A 19,016-nucleotide genomic window follows, 5' to 3' on the forward strand; every position below is an offset into this window, starting at 1 on the left:
GCTGTGATTTATTTTAGACAAAGAACATTTTACATTTACATCCCGCCCTGAATGTAAGCCAGGGCGGGATTAGCCAGCGGCGGCTTCCCGCATGCGTGATTAATTTGCAGTCTGGACGCGGAGGGGTGAACATCTCCTGCTCTGACTGCAGCTGGGAGGGACTGATGCGTAGTAGCCCAGCCAGATGTCGGACACGGCCATACTGTACAGAGAGAGATGCCTATCTGATACATCTGAAGGTCAGGCAGCTTCTCTCCAGCGATTGGCTTGCATAATACACAAGAATGTATTCACACAGTGAAGTGCAGTCATACAGTAGGTCAGGATGAGTATTCATCTCATAACTACAACAGTGATTCATGCATACTAGATGATTGATGAGGTTCTTGTGAATCTATTGGATCTTGTGAATCTATTGGCATCAAAAGGAGATTAAATTAGGTCAAATGTTAAGAGAGAACAAACATGAGTTTCAGCATTCACACTGCCCAAGATCAAAAGGGTACCAACATGTTGTATTCCGTGAAGAAGGGTTCCAACAAGAATCAGGGGCTCAAGTATACCTACTGCAAATGGAGCAAAAATTATTTACTTAAACATGCAGTGCCACCTAGTGTACAGCTGAGTCTGAACAATCTGCCTCAAATGTTGTGACCACACATGTGAGCTTTTATTTGCTCTGTAATGATGTGCACCAAGTTCACACTTGTTGAATGCAAAATACAATGCATTGAATGTAAACGTGAGATGAGACAGTAGCTCTATATGTTACATTTCTAGCTGCAAAGTTCTGAAAAGTCTTGACCCTCTAACTTGCAAATTATCTTAAAAAGGTGCTTCAGTCAGCAACCACGTGTCTACACTTGCTACTATACTGGGATTCAATAGGAAAACTGCTGTGTCGGCATCATCAATGCAGTCTGACTCTGGGGGCTTTGAGTAAAGGGCCTTGAGTATAATGCTTAATTGTGCCTTACTTTACAAAGGGCCAATTTGGTTTGAATGGTTCAAATGTTCAATCAGGAGCATGGAGTACTTAGAACATGGAGTAAAAATGTTAATTTTAAAAGCAGCATTTACATTTAAAACCACATAAAAGAGTGTATAGCTTGTTGACAGGGGTAACCTAATTCATATTTTTCAATCCTCTCTTCTGTGGGTTTCTACAGTTGGTTTTGAGGAACAGGAGCAGGGAGCCATGTTTAAAAAAGCAATTTTTTGTTTCCATAGGCCTACATTTTTACTGTATTATATTGCCAAAAAGTGAAAAGGACATACTTTCATTAAAGGAAAGCAAACGCCACAACTTTACCTGTTCTTGAACACTTCCTGGAAAATCGCTAATTGCAGCTCGAAAATTGCAGCTCAGTGTCGATGCGAAGGCTACTCAGCACAGAGGTCAATGAGAACGACATCTCAAACCTGTCAATTTATAAGGGTCGTCCCTAGTTACCACAACCACTAAATCCTAAACTCGGCCTATTTCTGTAATTTATCTTCTTAAAATGAGATGTTAAACTTAACCCTAACCATATTGCTAAACTTAAGCCTAACCCTAATCTTAAATTAAGACCAACAAGCAACATTTTTTTTATAATACATTTTTTACGATATCCAATGTTGACTTTATGGCTGTGGTAACTAGTGAAAACCGTTTATATTTATAAGAGAACGGTAGAAGCCATCTATCACAGACGTTGCCAAGATACGGTATTTAATTTGAATGTTGTGTAGCTAAGCAACAACCATAAACAAAGGCTTAGGGGCTTGCTGAGTGCTGACAGAACTGGGTGATGAAACTAAAAAGATGAGACAAACATGTAATAGTGATGGTGGAGTGGGTTCCACTGAAAATGTTAAAGCCCGGGGAATAACTATTTTCTCCATATTCGTCGACACTCCAACTGCCGCACCGAATCCTGAAACCAAGCTATTGGCTGACTTCAAGAAAGACACTCATCTCAGCAAAGTGTACTTGGCGGGAAGAGGTGAGTTAGCTCATGTATTCAGCTGGCTGACTTCTATGCATCTCATTAGCGTTTGTTGTCACTGACTGACTTTTTCAACTAGACTAAATGGCAGAATATCACTATTGATCAAATAATATATATTTTATAATTATTTAGTTAAGCTTCCATGTGAAGTTACTATTTTAGGGTAATATATTACAGCTTATTCTAACCTAAGCATTCAAATATTTATTGTCATAACTATTTTTTGGGACCTCAGAGTATCTCAACGAGGAAGGTCAGACCTCTGTGAGCCCGCTCATTGGGAAAATAATGCAACAGATCTGCACAGACCCCACTCTCTGTCCAGAGTATCCATCATCCGTTGGCCTTCCAGAATTCACCAGGAGAGCAACAGAATTGGTTTTGGGCAGGGACTGCCATGCCATCGTGGAGAACAGGGTAATTTTTGATACCTACTGTGTATGTTCCATGGATCAACTTGACCTCATTTGTGATCCTCACAGTTTTCTTATACAGTGGGTGGCTTGCTAATTTATAGCTCACGGTTATGAAACTGTCTTTAAGCAAGCACTGCACCAAGACATCAGTCAAGAACAGCCATCTGGACACAAAGATAGGCCTTAACGGCAGCATAACCTATGTAATATCCACACATTACTTTTTATGTAATCAATCAACATCAGCTTGTAAGTGGCATTGGATAATACATTATGGCTGTGAGTATTTAGATTTGACTCCCCTCCCCTGTGCTCATTATTCTATAGGTGTTGGGTGTGCAGACTGTGGGCTGTACTGGGGCTGTTCGTCTGGGGGCTGAGCTCTTGAAGCACTGGTACAATGTGAGAGGTGTCTGGTGTGGGCCAGTCTATCTCTCCTCCCCCTGTGATGGTAAGTAGCGGGGGGAGGAGAGCATGCACATAGTTAAAAGCACAATCACAAGGGTAGAGCAATATAGTATTGGTATTGCTGATGATATTGGTGCTGAAGCTCTAGTGATCATGTTCCTTTCTGCAGATTCCTTGGCTGGTATCTTTGAGGCAGCAGGGATCCAGGATGTCCGTCGGTATCGGTATTGGGATACAGAGCAGAGGGGTGTGTGTGTGCAAAAAATGATGGAGGATCTGGAGATGGCTCCAGAGCAGAGTGTCATTGTTCTGTCTGCTTCTGCTCACTGCCCTACTGGTTCAGATCTCTCCCAGAAGCACTGGAGACTCCTCACACAGCTTATGGTGGTACTGCTCCATAACCCAACTGTTTTTACAGTCTTTAGTAATGTAACAGATATTATACATTTGACATTTTAGTAATTTAGCGGACACTCTTATCCAGAGTGACTTACAGTTCATGTATTCATCTTAAGATAGCTAGGTGAGACAACCACATATTACAGTTGTAGTAAGTAAATGTTTTCCTCAATAAAGAAGTTATCAGCAAAGTCATTTATATTTACATTTTAGTCATTTAGCAGACGCTCTTATCCAGAGCGACTTACAGTAGAGTGCATACATTTTATTACATTTTTTTTAATTACATTTTTACATACTGAGACAAGGATATCCCTACCGGCCAAACCCTCCCTAACCCGGACAACGCTATGCCAATTGTGCGTCGCCCCACGGACCTCCCGGTTGCGGCTGGCTGCGACAGAGCCTGGGCGCGAACCCAGCCCAGCCTGGGCGCGAACCCAGAGACTCTGGTGGCGCAGCTAGCACTGCGATGCAGTGCCCTAGACCACTGCGCCACCCGGGAGGCCACAATGTTATCAATGTTTTTTTTTCTTCTTTGGAGGTCCTGGCATCAGTCTATCCCAGGGAGTAGCATTTCTACAGTAGAAACACTTGTTATAGTAGTCCTCTTCAGTCTCCTCATGCTCTCTCTCTCTATTCTTCTCTCTGCATCTTTCTTCTACACTCCCAGAGGTGTAGGTTTTTCCCTTTCTTCCTGCTGCCTGCACAGGGCCTATGCCATGGGGATTTTGAACAAGATGCCTGGCCAGTGCGTCTGTGTGCCTCTCTGGGGATGGAGCTTCTGTGTGCCCAGTCCTTCTCCCACAGCTTTGGGCTTTACGGTGAGCCATTTCAAGGGTTCACTTGTCTCTTAGTGTATTATCAACTGACGTCTCTTACTTTCATCGAATGTGACGATTGTAAGATCCCCAGGACATAGATTGACAGTAAATCTCCTTACGGAAATGCATTTTCTTATATTGTCCTTACTGCAGGCGAGCGCGTTGGACACCTCTTATGTGTCCTAAAGCAGAGCTCCACACTGCTAGCTGTTCAGTCCCAGGCCGAGAAGCAGGTCAGGGCTTTGTGGTCCCGGCCATCTGTTGGAGGAGCTCGTGTGGTTGCCACGGTGCTCAGTAACCCTGCCCACCATGTGGAGTGGTAAGTCATTATGGCTAGTCTATGCTTCAATAGCATTGTCTGCAAGGCTTCTCTAGTATAAAATAGGATAATACAAAGTCTGGTTAGAGTACGTGGAACTAGTGCTTCATGATAAGTTAAATAGACCTCTGTGTAAATCCTTGTCCCAGGCAGGAAGGAGTGAAGAGTATGGTGGAGAGGGGCATACTGGTCAGAGAGAGGTTAAGAGAGAAGCTAAGGCTTCTTGGATGTCCTGGCAGCTGGGATCACCTGATCCAGCAAGGTGGACTGTACTGTTGCACTGGGCTGAATGGTGAGCAAACCATATTAAGCCCTGTTTCCACTGGCACTTAAAATTAGGGCGAAATTCGAGCTTAGTCAGTTTCACAACTGGTGCCAGCTCGATTAGAATTTGGGCTGGTGATGCCGTTACTATGCAACCACCAAGCTGATCACTGCTGGATGCTGACACAGTGTTTCCATGTTCCCGTTTTTTTTGCTATTGGGCTTTGAAAATTATGTCGCGGGTGAAAATGCATTGGTCGCGGTTTGCGGGTTTTTGAGCTATTCCTAAATTGCACTGCGGCCACCATGTAATTTCTCTTAAAAAATATATATATTTCACTGTGACCTGCTGCTGACTGTCAGGCATTGATGCAGGCTGTTGCTGAGTGAGTGTGTGTGTGTTGAGTGAGCAAGAGGAGAGGGAGCAGCACGCACACATTATGACAACTTTTTAGTTGAAGGTAGGCTATTTAGATTATCATTATGGAGACACCTACTTCCAACCATTTTTCTGTAAAACATATTAATAAGCTAGAGCTGATGCACATCAAGAAATAATGGGGACAAAGCACTGGAAAACGACTTTGGGTGCATTAGAGCGCATTACATACATTTGCTCGGAGGTGGTTTAAACTGCATTCTAACGTTGACTTTGCTTAAAGAAAACATTATCAAGCAAAGTGTTTTATGCATACTCAGTTCTTGGTTCTTGGGGGCTGCCCGAGTGGAAATTTGAAATGGAAGTTATGGAACTCCTTCACTTGGTTCTTTTTATGGGGGAAAATCCTCAATGAAACTGATGATACATTTGCCTCTGTTGGCCATCAAGTAGCTTATTAATGTACAGTACCAGTCAAAAGTTTGGACACACCTACTCATTCCAGGGTTTTACGTTATTTTTAAAATGTTCTACATTGTAGAATAATAGTGAAGACATCAAAATTATGAAATAACACATATGGAATCATGTAGTAAGCAAACAAGTTTTCATATTTGCGATTCTTCAAAGTAGCCACCCTTTGCCTTAATGACAGCTTTGCACACTCTCTAGCAACATTAGCGAAGCCAGCTGCAGTCACATATTGGCTACCTAACAACATTACATAATTTCTCATTTCTGGAGGCAGTGGAAACGCAATTTGAGCTAACCCACTTAAGGCCAGCCCAACCTGGGTTGACTTTAAAGTGCCAATGGAAATGGGGCTTAAGTTAAGTTCAAGATTTGTCATCTTTCAACCAATTCAAACAGTGGTAGAGCACTGTACCTGTCTATGGGCTCGATTAAATCAGTATCACCGAAGTTCAGCGCTATAGCACGCTTAAAATGTAAAGGTAATTTCCATTGAGCCGGCATATACAGCGTTTCCTGTAAATGTAGTCTCCGCGAACGCGGAGCTATAGCGTTGTACTTCAGGGATACGGATTGAATCAAGTCCTACAGTACCTTCGGAAAGTATTCAGACCCCTTGACTTTTTCCATATTTTGTTACTTTACAGCCTTATTCTAAAATTGATTAAATAGTTTTCCCCCCTCATCAATCTACACTCAATACCCAATAAAATATCAGGTTTTTATGAAATATCACATTTACATAAGTATTCAGACCCTTTACTCAGTACTTTGTTGAAGCACCTTTTGCATCAATTACAGCATAGAGTCTTCTTGGGTATGACTCTGCAAGCTTGGCACACCTGTATTTGGGGAGTTTCTCCCATTCTCTGCATATCCCCTCAAGCTCTGTCAGGCTGGATGGGGAGCGTTGCTGCACAGCTATTTTCAGGTCTCTCCAGAAATGTTCAATCGGGTTCAAGTCTGGGCTCTTGCTGGGCCACTCAAGAACATTCAGAAACTTGTCCCGAAGCCACTCTTGCGTTGTCTTGGCTGTGTGCTTAGGGTCGTTGTCCAGTTGGAAGGTGAACCTTCGCCCCAGTATGAGGTCCTGAGCGCTCTAGAGCAGGTTTTCATCAAAGATCTCTCAAATCAAATCAAATCAACTTTTATTAGTCACATACCGAATACAACAGGTGTAGACCTTCATGCCCTCTTCGCAACAGTCTTGGTGTGCTTGGACCATGTTAGTTTGTTGGTGATGTGGCACACCAAGGAACTTGAAGATCTCAACCTGCTCCACTACAGTCCCGTCGATGAGAATGGGGGCGTGCTTGGTTATCCTTTTCCTGTAGTCCACAATCATCTCCTTTGTCTTGATCACATTAAGGGAGAGGTTGTTGTCCTTGAACCACACGGCCAGGTCTCTGACCTCCTCCCTATAGGCTGTCTCGTTGTTGTCGGTGATTAGGCCTACAACTGTTGTGTCATCGGCAAACTTAATGATGGTGTTGGAGTCGTGCCTGGCCGTGCAGTCATGAGTGAACAGGGAGTACAGGAGGGGACTGAGCACGCACTCTTGAGGGGCCCCTGTGCTGAGTATCAGCGTGGTGGATGTGTTGTTACCTACCCTTACCACGTGGGGGCAACCCGTCATGAAGTCCAGGATCCAGTTGCAGAGGGAGGTGTTTAGTCCCAGGGTCCTTAGCTTATTGATGAGCTTTGAGGGCACTATGGTGTTGAACGCTGAGCTGTAGTTAATGAATAGCATTCCCACATAGGTGTTCCTTTTGTCCAGGTGGGAAAGGGCAGTGTGGAGTACAATAGAGATTGCATCATCTGTGGATCTGTTAGGGCGGTTTGCAAGTTGGAGTGGGTCTAGGGTTTCTGGGATAATGGTGTTGATGTGAGCCATGACCAGCCTTTCAAAGCACTTCATGGCTACAGACGTGAGTGCTACGAGTTGGTAGTCATTTAGGCAAGTTACCTTAGTGTTCTTGGGCACTGGGACTATGGTGGTCTGCTTAAAACATGTTGGTATTACAGACTCAGACAGGGAGAGGTTGAAAATGTAAGTGAAGACACTTGCCAGTTGGTCAGCGCATGCTCAGAGTACAAGTCCTGGTAATCCATCTGGCCTTGCGGCCTTGTGAATGTTGACCTGGTTAAAGGTCTTACTAGCATTGTCTGCGGAGAGCCTGATCACACAGTCGTCCGGAACAGCTGGTGCTCTCATGCATGTTTCAGTGTTATTTGCCTCGAAGCGAGCATAGAAGTAGTTTAGCTCATCTGGTAGGCTTGTGTCACTGGGCTGCTCTCGGCTGTGGTTCCCTCTGTAGTCTGTAATGGTTTGCAAGCCCTGTCACATCCGACGAGCGTCGGAGCCGGTGTAGTATGATTCAATCTTAGTCCTGTATTGATGCTTTGCCTGTTTGATGGTTCGTCGGAGGGCATAGCGGGATTTCTTATAAGCTTCCGGGTTAGAGTCCCGCTCCTTGAAGCGGCAGCTCTAGCCTTTAGCTCAGTGCGGATGTTGCTTGTAATCCATGGCTTCTGGTTGGGGTATGTACGTACGGTCACTGTGGGGACGACGTCATCGATGCACTTATTGATGATGCCAATGACTGATGTGGTATACTCCTCAATGCCATCGGAAGAATCCCGGAACATATTCCAGTCTGTGCTAGCAAAACAGTCCTGTAGCTTAGCATCTGCTTTATCTGACCACTTTTTTATTGACCGAGTCACTGGTGCTTCCTGCTTTATTTTTTGCTTGTAAGCAGGAATTGGGGGGATATAATTTTGGACAGATTTGCCAAATGAAGGGCGAGGGAGGGCTTTGTACGCGTTTCTGTGTGTGGAGTAAAGGTGGTCTAGAGTATTTCCCCTCTGGTTGCACATTTAACATGCTGATGGAAATTTGGTAAAACGGATTTAAGTTTTCCTGCATTAAAGTCCCCGGCCACTAGGAGCGTCATCTCTGGATGAGCGTTTTCCTGTTTGCTTATGGCGGAATACAGCTCATTGAGTGCGGTCTTAGTGCCAGCATCGGTCTGTGGTGGTATGTAGACAGCTACGAAAAATACAGATGAAAAACTCTCTTAGTAGATAGTGTGGTCTACAGCTTATCATGAGATACTCTACCTCAGGCGAGCAAAACCTTGAGACTTCCTTAGATATCATACACCAGCTGTTGTCTACAAATATACATAGTCCGCCACCCCTTGTCTCACCAGACGCAGCTGTTCTATCCTGCCGATACAGCATATAACTAGCCAGCTGTATGTTGATAATGTCGTCGTTCAGCCACGACTCCATGAAGCATAAGATATTACAGTTTTAATGTCCCGTTGGTAGTTTAATCTTCCTCGTAGGTCGTCGATTTTATTTTCCAATGATTGCATGTTAGTTAGTGGAACGGAAGGCAGTGGGGGTTTATTCGATCGCCTACCAATTCTCAGAAGGCAGCCCGACCTCCGTCCTCATTTTCTCTGTCTTCTCTTCACGCAAATGACGGAGATTTGGGCCTGTTCCCGGGAAAGCAGTATGTCCTTCAAGTCGGGCTCGTCAGACTCATTAAAGGAAAAAAAACTTCTGCCAGTTCGTGGTGAGTAATCGCTGTTCTGATGTCCAGAAGTTATTTTCGGTCATAAGAGACGGTAGCAGCAACATTATGTACAGAATAAGAAAAAAAAGAAGTTACAAACAACACAAATAAACAAACAAAAAACACAGTTGGTTAGGAGCACGTAAAACGTCAGTTATCTTCTCCGGCGCCATGATACTCTCTGTACTTTGCTCCGTTCATCTTTCTGTCACACCCTGATCTGTTTCACCTGTCCTTGTTATTGTCTCCACCCCCTCCAGGTGTCACTTGTTTACCCCAGTGTATTTATCCCTGTGTTTCCTGTCTCTCTGTGCCAGTTCGTCTTGTATGTCCAAGCCTACCAGCGTTTTTTCCCGTTTTCCTGCTTTCCCTTTTCTCCTTTTTCTAGTCCTCCCGGTTTTGACCCTTGCCTGTTTCTGGGCTCTGTACCCGCCTGCCTGACCATTCTGCCTGCCCTGACCTTGAGCCTGCCTGCCACTCTGTACCTCCTGGACTCTGATCTGGTTATGACCTTTTGCCTGTCCACGACCATTCTCTTGCCTATTCCCTTTGGATTTATTAAACATCTTAAACTCCAACCATCTGCCTCCTGTGTCTGCATTTGGGTCTCGCCTTGTGCCTTTATACTTTGCCTCGATCCTGACTAGTCTCCCAGTCCCTGCCGCTGAAAAACATCCCCCACAGCATGATGCTGCCACCACCATGCTTCACCGTAGGGATGGTGCCAGGTTTCCTCCAGACGTGGCACTTGTTATTCAGGCCAAAGAGTTCAGTCTTGGTTTCATCAGACCAGAGAATCTTGTTTCTCATGGTCGGAGAGTCCTTTAGATGCCTTTTGGCAAACTCCAAGCTGGCTGTCGTGCCTTTTACTGAGGAGTGGCTTCCGTCTGGCCAATTTACCATAAAGGCCTGATTGGTGGAGTGCTGCAGAGATGGTTGTCGTTCTGGAAGTTCTCCACAGAGGAACTCTAGAGCGACCATCAGGTTTTTGGTCACCTCCCTGACCAAGGCCCTTCGCACCGATTGCTCAGTTTGGCCGGGCGGCCAGCTCTAGGAAGAGTCTTTGTGGTTCCAAACTTCTTCCATTTTAGTATGATGGAAGCCACTGTGTTCTTGGGGATCTTTACTGCTGCAGACATTTTTTCCGTACCCTTCCCCAGATGTGCGCCTCGACACAATCCTGTCTCGGAGCTCTACGGACAATTCCATGGCTTGGTTTTTGCTCTGACATCCACTGTCAACTGTGGGACCTTATATAGACAGGTGTGTGCCTTTCCAAATCATGTCCAATCAATTGAATTTAGCACAGGTGCACTCCAATCAAGTTGTAGAAACATCTCAAGGATATACCTGAACTCAATTTCGAGTCTCATAGCAAAGGGTCTGAATACTTATGTAAATCATTTTAATACATTTGCTAAAATGTAAAATAAAAACGTTTTCGCTTTGTCATTATGGGGCATTGTGTTTAGATTGCTGAGGATTTTTATTTATTTAATCCATTTTAGAATAAGGCTATAATGTAACAAAATGTGGAAAAGTCAAGGGGTCTGAATACTTTACGAAGGCACTGTATATCAGCATTTAAAAAAAATTGTTTCCACAAACAATGTAGACAATTTATGCATTGCATCAAGACAGTTGATTTTGTTTCTTTGCATTATCTAGCTAGCCTTTGGTGTCAGCAATTTTATCTCACAATTTTAATCTCTAGTTGGCTTTCATCCACTTAATTCTGAAATATATTCTTCATATCTTTAGCAATGATGGTGTACAGTTTTCTTGAACTGAATTCTACCCCTTATAGCCAAGCTGAGTCGTGCTTTGTAAAAGCTTCTGCTAAATGGCATATACTTTATACTGTACCGTATATGTCCATGTCCACTATACTGTTTCTGGTACACGTAGGTACCAGTCATTTACGTAAATGCTATGTTCCATGTTGAATGTCCTTAATATTTGATTATGATCTATTCACCTGTCTCCTTTAGTCCAACAAGTGGAATTCCTGGAAAAGAGAAGACATATCTACCTGCATCCCAATGGCTGTCTGAATGTGAGTGCTATCAATAGCCGTAACCTAGACTATGTAGCTGAGTCCATCCACCTAGCATTGACCTCTGTCTTCTGATGTCGATTACAATACCTGGGGCCTCATTTATAAAACGGACTTTTGATCAAAAGTATGACTTACGCAGAAAACCACGTATAAGTAGTTATTTATAAAAACTTTACTTTGACGTGGAAATTATCTTATCCCTACGCAAAGTCTAGACTTGATGTAGGTGACTTTCCTGCTGGTTATGTAGGGCTATTCTTTTTTCCCCTTGCAGTTTAAGGTCAGACACTTTCTTTTTCACATCAGCCACAGTTCTGTCTTGCTGCCCCACCTCGTTCACTGCAGCGGCGACACACTCCCAAGCTACCTGTTTGGCTTTGTTTGTCAACCCACCGAATAATACGTGTTTCCTGTCTTCAATCTCGTCTACCATCGCTGTGATCTCGTCTTTCAAAAAGTTTGCTTTTCTCTTTTGGTCCATGGCTATTCCTGACTAAACTCTCATTTGTGCTAGCATTCTATAAGGGGAAATCACTGATTGTAAGGCACGTTCATGTGCCGTCAATTTTAAGTTCATTTTAGATTTATAGATCACAGGTGCGTACGTTACAAAATGGGCTTCTTAGAACTTGTGTAAGCAAGGTTTTTTATACTCATTATCTTTTATGAATCGAATGTAAGCACACCGTCGGAAATGATCTTACGACTAAGTTCAAGTATAAATGAGGCCCCTGGTGACAGCCTCCATAAAATCCTTATTCAGCTTGACTAAATCATGTGAAGGAAGCATCTTTATGTCACATACAATACCAAACGAATTAGGGCTGGATGCATAAGGAAAATGTCTGTTATCATTTATTGAAACAAATTAACAATTGACTTTAGAATGTAGAGTGTAACATCCAAGCGTTAAATTAGAGGTAGGGATTAGGGAATATGAATTATGGCATATGGTATTTTCAACCTACATAGCTGGAACATATTGTAGACCTATAGTTGTGGTAGTCCAGTAAGGAGCACTCTTTCCTCTGGTCCAAGTAGATCCTAATGCCCTAGTTGGGTAAAAGGGTTCTTGTGTAGTCAAGACAAGGGTCCATCTTTTGGATGAGATGTTAAATAGAGACAACTATTGTGACACTTACAATATGGAGGTAGTAGAGGGATTGTCCTAGCCAAGTTCCCAGTCGGATTCTAATAGGCCTATCAGTCTGCCATTTAATAATCTTTGAATTCTTCATCCTCTTCACTGCAATGACTATTATTTGTGCTCACAGAACACTCACAGGACACTGCCCAATTGGATAGTTTCACCCTTTTGTAATTTTTAACATGTTATTTTAACTGTAGTGATAACGTAACCATGAAGTTATTAAGGTCAACTTTTTTAGTTCTTTATTGACCAATTTATCTTATACTGTAGCCTATTGTTTGTGGCACATTGAAAGATATTATTTTGAATGCATACAGGTAGTTCCATGGTAGAAGGTCAAATAAATGTGCAGTGACAAATAATTAAAAACCTTCTTAAAACTTTTAAGATGAAGTGTACTATACCAATTTTCATAATAAGATGGTGCTCATGTCATTAGGAAATAAATCCATGTTGTTTACCTGAATATTGATTGTTTGACTTATGTTACTTTTACTACCTAAATCTAAAGGCATGGCTGCGAATAAGTTTTCGTCCATGCCCACCCCGCCCTTCTGGAAACCTCTTACTCAAAACTACGGATCTGGATCACGTTCGCCGTGTTATTTTATTCACCATTTTTTTTCTACGCAGCTGCTGCTCATACTCCATCTCCCTTCACAGTTTCTCTATTTACTTACCCTCTCCTGAAACATGATGATGTAGCCTATGTCTCTGTCTCGTATTTGTCTCGTATTTCTGAACAGCTGAAGTAAAAACCCTGTGGCGAGTTGAACGAACATTCAAGGCCATTATGTAGGCTACAACCTCTGTTTGTTGTAACGGATATTGCAGTTGCACAAGCAGGACGCAGTCCCTACACATTGCATTGGAGCTAAAACAATCTATGTTTTGTGTGATGATGTAAGCTAGTCTTTGTAGTTGCTGTCATATCGTAGCCACTAGCCAGAGTTGTTGAAAAAGAACACTACTACTCTGTGACTGCTTGTCTACCTCCTGCTTAGCCATTGTTTGCAATGATGACAAAAACAATAACATTACATCGCTAATTAGACTGTGCGTCTTTGTTTTGCTTGTGTTTGATGTACTGTCTAGATAGCTGCATGTAACTCCCCACTTGAGTTTTGCATTGGGCAAAAAAACAATCTGCGAGTTTGTATGAACATGTTGATCATGTCTTTTGTGTACAACATGTAAATAGCTACATGTAGCCTAACTCCCCAACTGAAAAAATAACATGAAATCGAGCTTAATCTGCTTAGTTTACAACAAAGACGTTCATCGCCGATCAAGGAGGGGAAAGTAGCACTGAGCAGTATCTACGTAGGCAGAAGAGTGAGCAGCAGCTACGCATAAAAAATCCTGCTCATGTGCAGAAACTCCTTATTTTTATCCACGGTAAAGCAGGTTTCCAGAAAATCCGAACAGCAGCCCTCCGAAATCTAAAACATGAAATGTTCAGTGTCATACACATGAATACACTACTACAGTTGTTGTACATTCACACTCTGATTCCCCATTGGAGTCCAGTTGTTTCAGCCAAAAAAAGAATGGCATGCACTAACATGTTTTAGAGTTATACCCTTTTCATACATAGGACGCCGCTACAGTAACGGGTCAATAGCGACAATCGATAACCGTTCAGACAAGTCTACCTTTTTAGACAGTAGAATTCTGCTCCGGCATAGAATGTTCTGTATTTATTCCCTGACAACAATAAATGTTGCTGATCGATGTGCTGTTGTGTTGTTTTTCTGCAGTTTTTTTATGGTAGGGTAGATAGATGGGTTTTCTTTCTACTAAATGTATTTGTAAGCATAGCGGCGGGAAGTAGGGGGTTGCATTAAGAAAAGTAGTGCACTGGGCCTTTAATAGTCCTGTATTAGCCAACCGATATAGCCGTCTGCAGCGGCAGCGCCGGCAAAAATACTTCCATGTTGTATCTTAGAAACAATTATATTATTCCGAATAATTCTGAATATATAATCTGCAATCTACGGTGAAGTGAGACTCAGTAGACAGGCAATGTTGTGGTCCAGTTGTTTGCCAAATGCAAAGGTGGTATCTGGAGGATGTAGATTGAAATTCCAAGCTGTGCATAAGGAACTACTGTTGTGCCCCTGAGCAACACAACATCCATTACTGAGAGGAGCCTTCAGTACTATCCAGACTGATTTTAGTGCCTTCAGGGGAATCTCAATACAAAATTGATTAGTACTAAAGCCTAGGCATGGGAGGGTTATTTAAGAATGCACTTGATATGGGAACACTGACATCTGCTCTTGAAAATAAAATAACATCCATTCATGTTTTTATCCCTGAATCGCATCAAATGCACAACAATATTACAGACATAACATTTCTAGTTCAATATAAAATATCTGAGGGAATAAAAATGTATATGGAGACTTAATAATGTAGTCTTAAATCAACAGGATCCGTCTTGTGAAAAGTTACTGAAGGCTTTTCCCAATAGAGAGATGTCAGCAGATACACTACATGACCAAAAGTATGTGGACACCTGCTCGTCGAGACCCTTTTTTTTAAACCCGTCCCCTCACAAAATGCCCTTGCTTTATTGTTGCCTAATATTGAACCTTACATGTCAGTGTGACAATGTGAGCGGAAAGGACAAAATATACAACCACCAAAGCACACACCTACACCTCACATAACACATAGTTTCAGCCCAGAGTAGATCAATCCAACCCCCAGTCCTACACAGTGCCAATTTTCCCAGGCAAGTTGGTGTGGATTTTGTATATAAATTTGGGTTGGTAGAAAAAACTGGGTAATGATTTGCATTAGCTGTAAGGCCCTACAGTATGTTCATCAAGCATACATTACACCTCTATAAGGATAAGCATATCATAAATGTGACACAGCCACATTATGAATGTATGAATAAGAGATGCAATCACAGATGTCAGAGCATAACCCATAATCAAACATTTGAATGTTTTCTGTGAAGACAGCTGATGTCATAATATTAATACAAAATCCCTAACATCACAGATAAGACAGTCTATTCAAAATGTCCTATGCTTTGCCATGTAATTTGTGTGCCTGCAGAAAAATCAGTCTGTGCCTCTAGACACGGGGACTTGCAAAACACAATCTATCATATGTTAAATCAACAGGAGAAAAACAACCTGAGGAAAACAATAGGAGCTGATAAGCCACAGGCAAGCACACATCAATGTTTTACTGAAACACGCAAAGATGCTCTCCAGCCATGACAACCTCTCTGCTGCCATTAATATCACCCACGTATATAAAACCAAGATATACTGTATGTCCAGGACAAAAGACTGTGTACATAGCAGATCACAGCTCCCAATTACAAGAAACAAGGTTTACTGAGTAAATTACCTACGCAGGAACATCGTCATACCTGTTGATGCTTCCTGACACTGACAATACTCACATACAGGCAGATCAGTTAAAAGAGCCTTATATGTATCTATCTAGGTCATTGTACATTGCCTACATTGTCTATACAATACTGATTTGATGTGTAAGCAGATGTTAACTGGCAGCCATGGGTTATGAAAATCAAATGTTACAGCTCTTACAATGTAGGCTGTTTCTCTTGAGTTTTTTCACAACTTCTTCTGTTTCAAATGTAATGATTAATACTTTGCTCATAATGCAATAAGAAAAGTTAAACTGAATCCAGTGTGAGAAAATGAAAACCATGGCGACCCAAAATGAAACGCATGCAGATTAAAGACAATCTGTTAACATGTCTGGCATTAAATTCCCTTTCACCAGATTCATAATGACAGAGCCCAAATGCAGTGCTGTAACCTCAAAAACATCCGAGGGGGGAAATGACTGGAGGGTACGTAATGGACGATCGGCCCACTCTTCCCATTGCACTTAGGGTAAACAATGACCATAATCAACATCTACAGTACCATAATGCATGGCCATTAGCAATCTGTCAAACAGCCCTTTGATTTTCACATCTCTCTCTCAAAACACATACAGGAAAAAATGTAATCTGTTCTCATCTGTTGCAGCACCCCTGAACTGTATTTCATGGATAGTGAGAGGGAACCAGGGTGAGTGGGTTCAGGCAAAGTTCATATTTTAATAAAATGGTTGAGCATTGAGATTTGGCCAGGCTGGCAGAGAGTCATGTAGAGACATGCGTCTGGTTCTATCCATGCCAGTCAAGTAATTCAGTAAACCAGACATCTTGTCCAACTCTCATCTCCATCTCAGCAGCAGTGGTGGGACTTAACCACTCTCTTCAAGGAACAAGGGCTTTTCAGGTAGACAAGCTGATTGTTCATCGAACTTAGCAAGATCAAAATACTTCCCTTAATTAACACAGCAAGACAGCTAACCAGGAAGTCTGCTTAGATCACTTACTACTCAGTATACACGCAGAGCAGTGTGACAGCCTGTGGTCACTAACCACTGTGTTAAATTGTTCCATTGATCTTTCATCAAGCCCAGGTCTCAGCAGTGGTAATGCTCAGTATCGACAATGATGCAGAGACCAATAACTAGTAGTCATCATACTAGGGCCAGGCATTTTGGGGCAGTTTTGGGGGAACAGTGCCTCAAAAAGTTCTTCAAAACTACTGGCCCTATACTCTGAGGACAAACACGCAAAGTAGACTACCTCCCTACCACATACTGTAGATTCACCCCTGTTTAGGCTATATCAATAACAGTTTAATTTACATTTTGTGGTCTAGTAAAAACATGTGGTTAAGTCATTCATAGTTAATCTATTTATCTCATCTCCAGATCTCTATAGAGCAACAGAACCCTGTCAAAATGTAATAAGATAAATGGGGCTGCCAATTCTTCTTCTCTGTTCTTCATTCTGTAGCTGTATGCTCTGCACAGTCTCTTTGAAAGAATCAGAGGGCACTGAACTTATGATATATTCTTTTGATGTGATTGACCTCTAGAGAGTATTAGATTCTCTCAGTCCAGTATATGGATCAGAAACTAGAATGCTGTGTTTGAAAAGATTTGGAGTGAGGTGAGAGAAATGAGTGAGAGTGAGAGAAATGAAAGGAATCTACAAGCTTTCTTTGATGATGGACATAATCCAAGATATGGTAACTTCCCCTGGGAGACCTCTGGGGTCTTGTCTGGAGAAAGACAGTACACACAGAGCTAACAAAAAATATATAAGTCATTTAAGTACAACAACTGTAACTGTAGAAACTGTAATAAGCACAACATATCATACGTTCACATAAGCATCACATATATATGTTTTTTACATTGGTTGTTTGTGAGACATTTGAGGGCTTGGTGTTCACACCCATGATGATCCACAGAACCACAACTGAGGGTACACTTCATATTGCGCTTGAACTGAAGTGTGTATACCCATGAGATCAGATCCATTTCCGAGCGAAGTAACCCCAAACAAGCTCGCACTCTACTGGCAGGGGTGCTGGTGGGGACAGGGTGCTGAGTGGACAGGGAACAACTTTGATGTGGTTGTTGCAGTGGTAAAGATGAAAGTGTCAATGAACAAGCAGCAATCAGCAGCAGTGCACCCAGAATACATATGGAACACTGGTCTAAGCCCCACATCCCATCCTCCAATCCCAAAGCCTTGCCTACAGCTTCTTCAATAAGGCTAGAAGTGGCAATGCTGGATCTTCCCTTTGTCATTTGTTTGAAGTATGTTATCAGTTCCCGGTTCTCAAATGAGCACTACCAGCCTTGATTCCCTTTGAACATACAGTGCCTTCAGAAAGTATTCATACCCTTTGACTTAGTCCACATTTTGTTGTCTTACAACCTGAATTCAAAATGTATTAAATATACACATCATCTACACACAATACCCCAAACTGACAGTGAAGGGGAAAAAAATAGAAATGTTTGCAAATTTATAAAAAATGAAATACAGAAATATATAATTTACATAAGTATTCACACCCCTGAGTCAATACCTAGAATCACCTTTGGCAGCGATTACAGCTGTGAGTCTTTCTGGGTAAGTCTATAAGAGCTTTGCACATCTGGATTGTACAATATTTGCACATCATTCTGTTGAAAATTCTTCAAACTCTTAAGTTGGTAGTTGATCATTGCTAGACACCCATGTTCAGGTCTTGCCATAGATAATCAAGCAGATTTAAGTCAAAACTGTAACTAGGCCACTCAGGAACATTCAATGGCATCTTGGTAAGCAAATCCAGTGTATATTTGGCCTTGTGTTTTAGGTTATTGTCCTGCTGAAAGGTGAATTTGTCTCCCAGTGTCTATTGGAAAGCAGACTGAATCAGTGTTTCCTCTAGGATTTTGCCTGTGCTTAGCTCTATTCCATTTATTGTTATCCAAGAAAACTCCCTAGTCCTTGTCGATGACAAGCATACTCATAACATGGAGCCACCACCATGCTTGAAAATATGAAGAGTGGTACTCAATGATGTGTCGTTTTGCCCAAAACATAACGCTTTGTATTCAGGGCATAAAGTACATTTCTTTGCATTTCTTTGTACATTTTCTTTGTTTTACTTTAGTGCCTTATTGCAAACAGGATGCATGTCTTGGAATATTTGTATTCTGTACAAGCTTCCTTCTTTTCACTGTCATTTCGTTTAGTATTGTGGAGTAACGACAATGTTGTTGATCCATCCTGAGTTTTCTCCTATCACAGTCATTAAACTCTGCAACTGTTATAAAGTCACCCATTTGCCTCATGGTGAAGTTCCTGAGTGGTGTCCTTCCTCTCCGGCAACTGAGTTCGGAAGGAGGCCT

General features: G+C 42.1%; 1 protein-coding gene across 1 annotated transcript; it reads left to right on the top strand.

Moving 5' to 3' along the window:
- The first annotated feature begins 1,807 nt into the window (after window positions 1-1,807).
- Window positions 1,808-11,191, top strand: got1l1 (glutamic-oxaloacetic transaminase 1 like 1). The gene is made up of 8 exons (XM_039012942.1): window positions 1,808-1,988; window positions 2,230-2,411; window positions 2,738-2,861; window positions 2,988-3,205; window positions 3,891-4,041; window positions 4,195-4,360; window positions 4,510-4,652; window positions 11,052-11,191. The coding sequence occupies exons 1-8, from the start codon at window positions 1,808-1,810 to the stop codon at window positions 11,189-11,191; spliced, it is 1,305 nt and encodes a 434-aa protein (XP_038868870.1).
- Window positions 11,192-19,016: the final 7,825 nt, after the last annotated feature.

Source organism: Salvelinus namaycush, chromosome 18 (assembly GCF_016432855.1).
Source record: "Salvelinus namaycush isolate Seneca chromosome 18, SaNama_1.0, whole genome shotgun sequence".
NCBI classification, from domain to species: Eukaryota; Metazoa; Chordata; class Actinopteri; order Salmoniformes; family Salmonidae; genus Salvelinus; species Salvelinus namaycush.

What these genes read in the sequence shown, in the direction of transcription:
- got1l1 (XM_039012942.1), top strand. Translation starts at nt 1,808, where the DNA reads ATGAGACAAACATGTAATAGTGATGGTGGAGTGGGTTCCACTGAAAAT. An exon ending in ATGCCATCGTGGAGAACAGG is followed by an intron (nt 2,412 to 2,737) that starts GTAATTTTTGAT and finishes ATTATTCTATAG; the next exon opens with GTGTTGGGTGTGCAGACTGT. An exon ending in TCTCTCCTCCCCCTGTGATG is followed by an intron (nt 2,862 to 2,987) that starts GTAAGTAGCGGG and finishes TCCTTTCTGCAG; the next exon opens with ATTCCTTGGCTGGTATCTTT.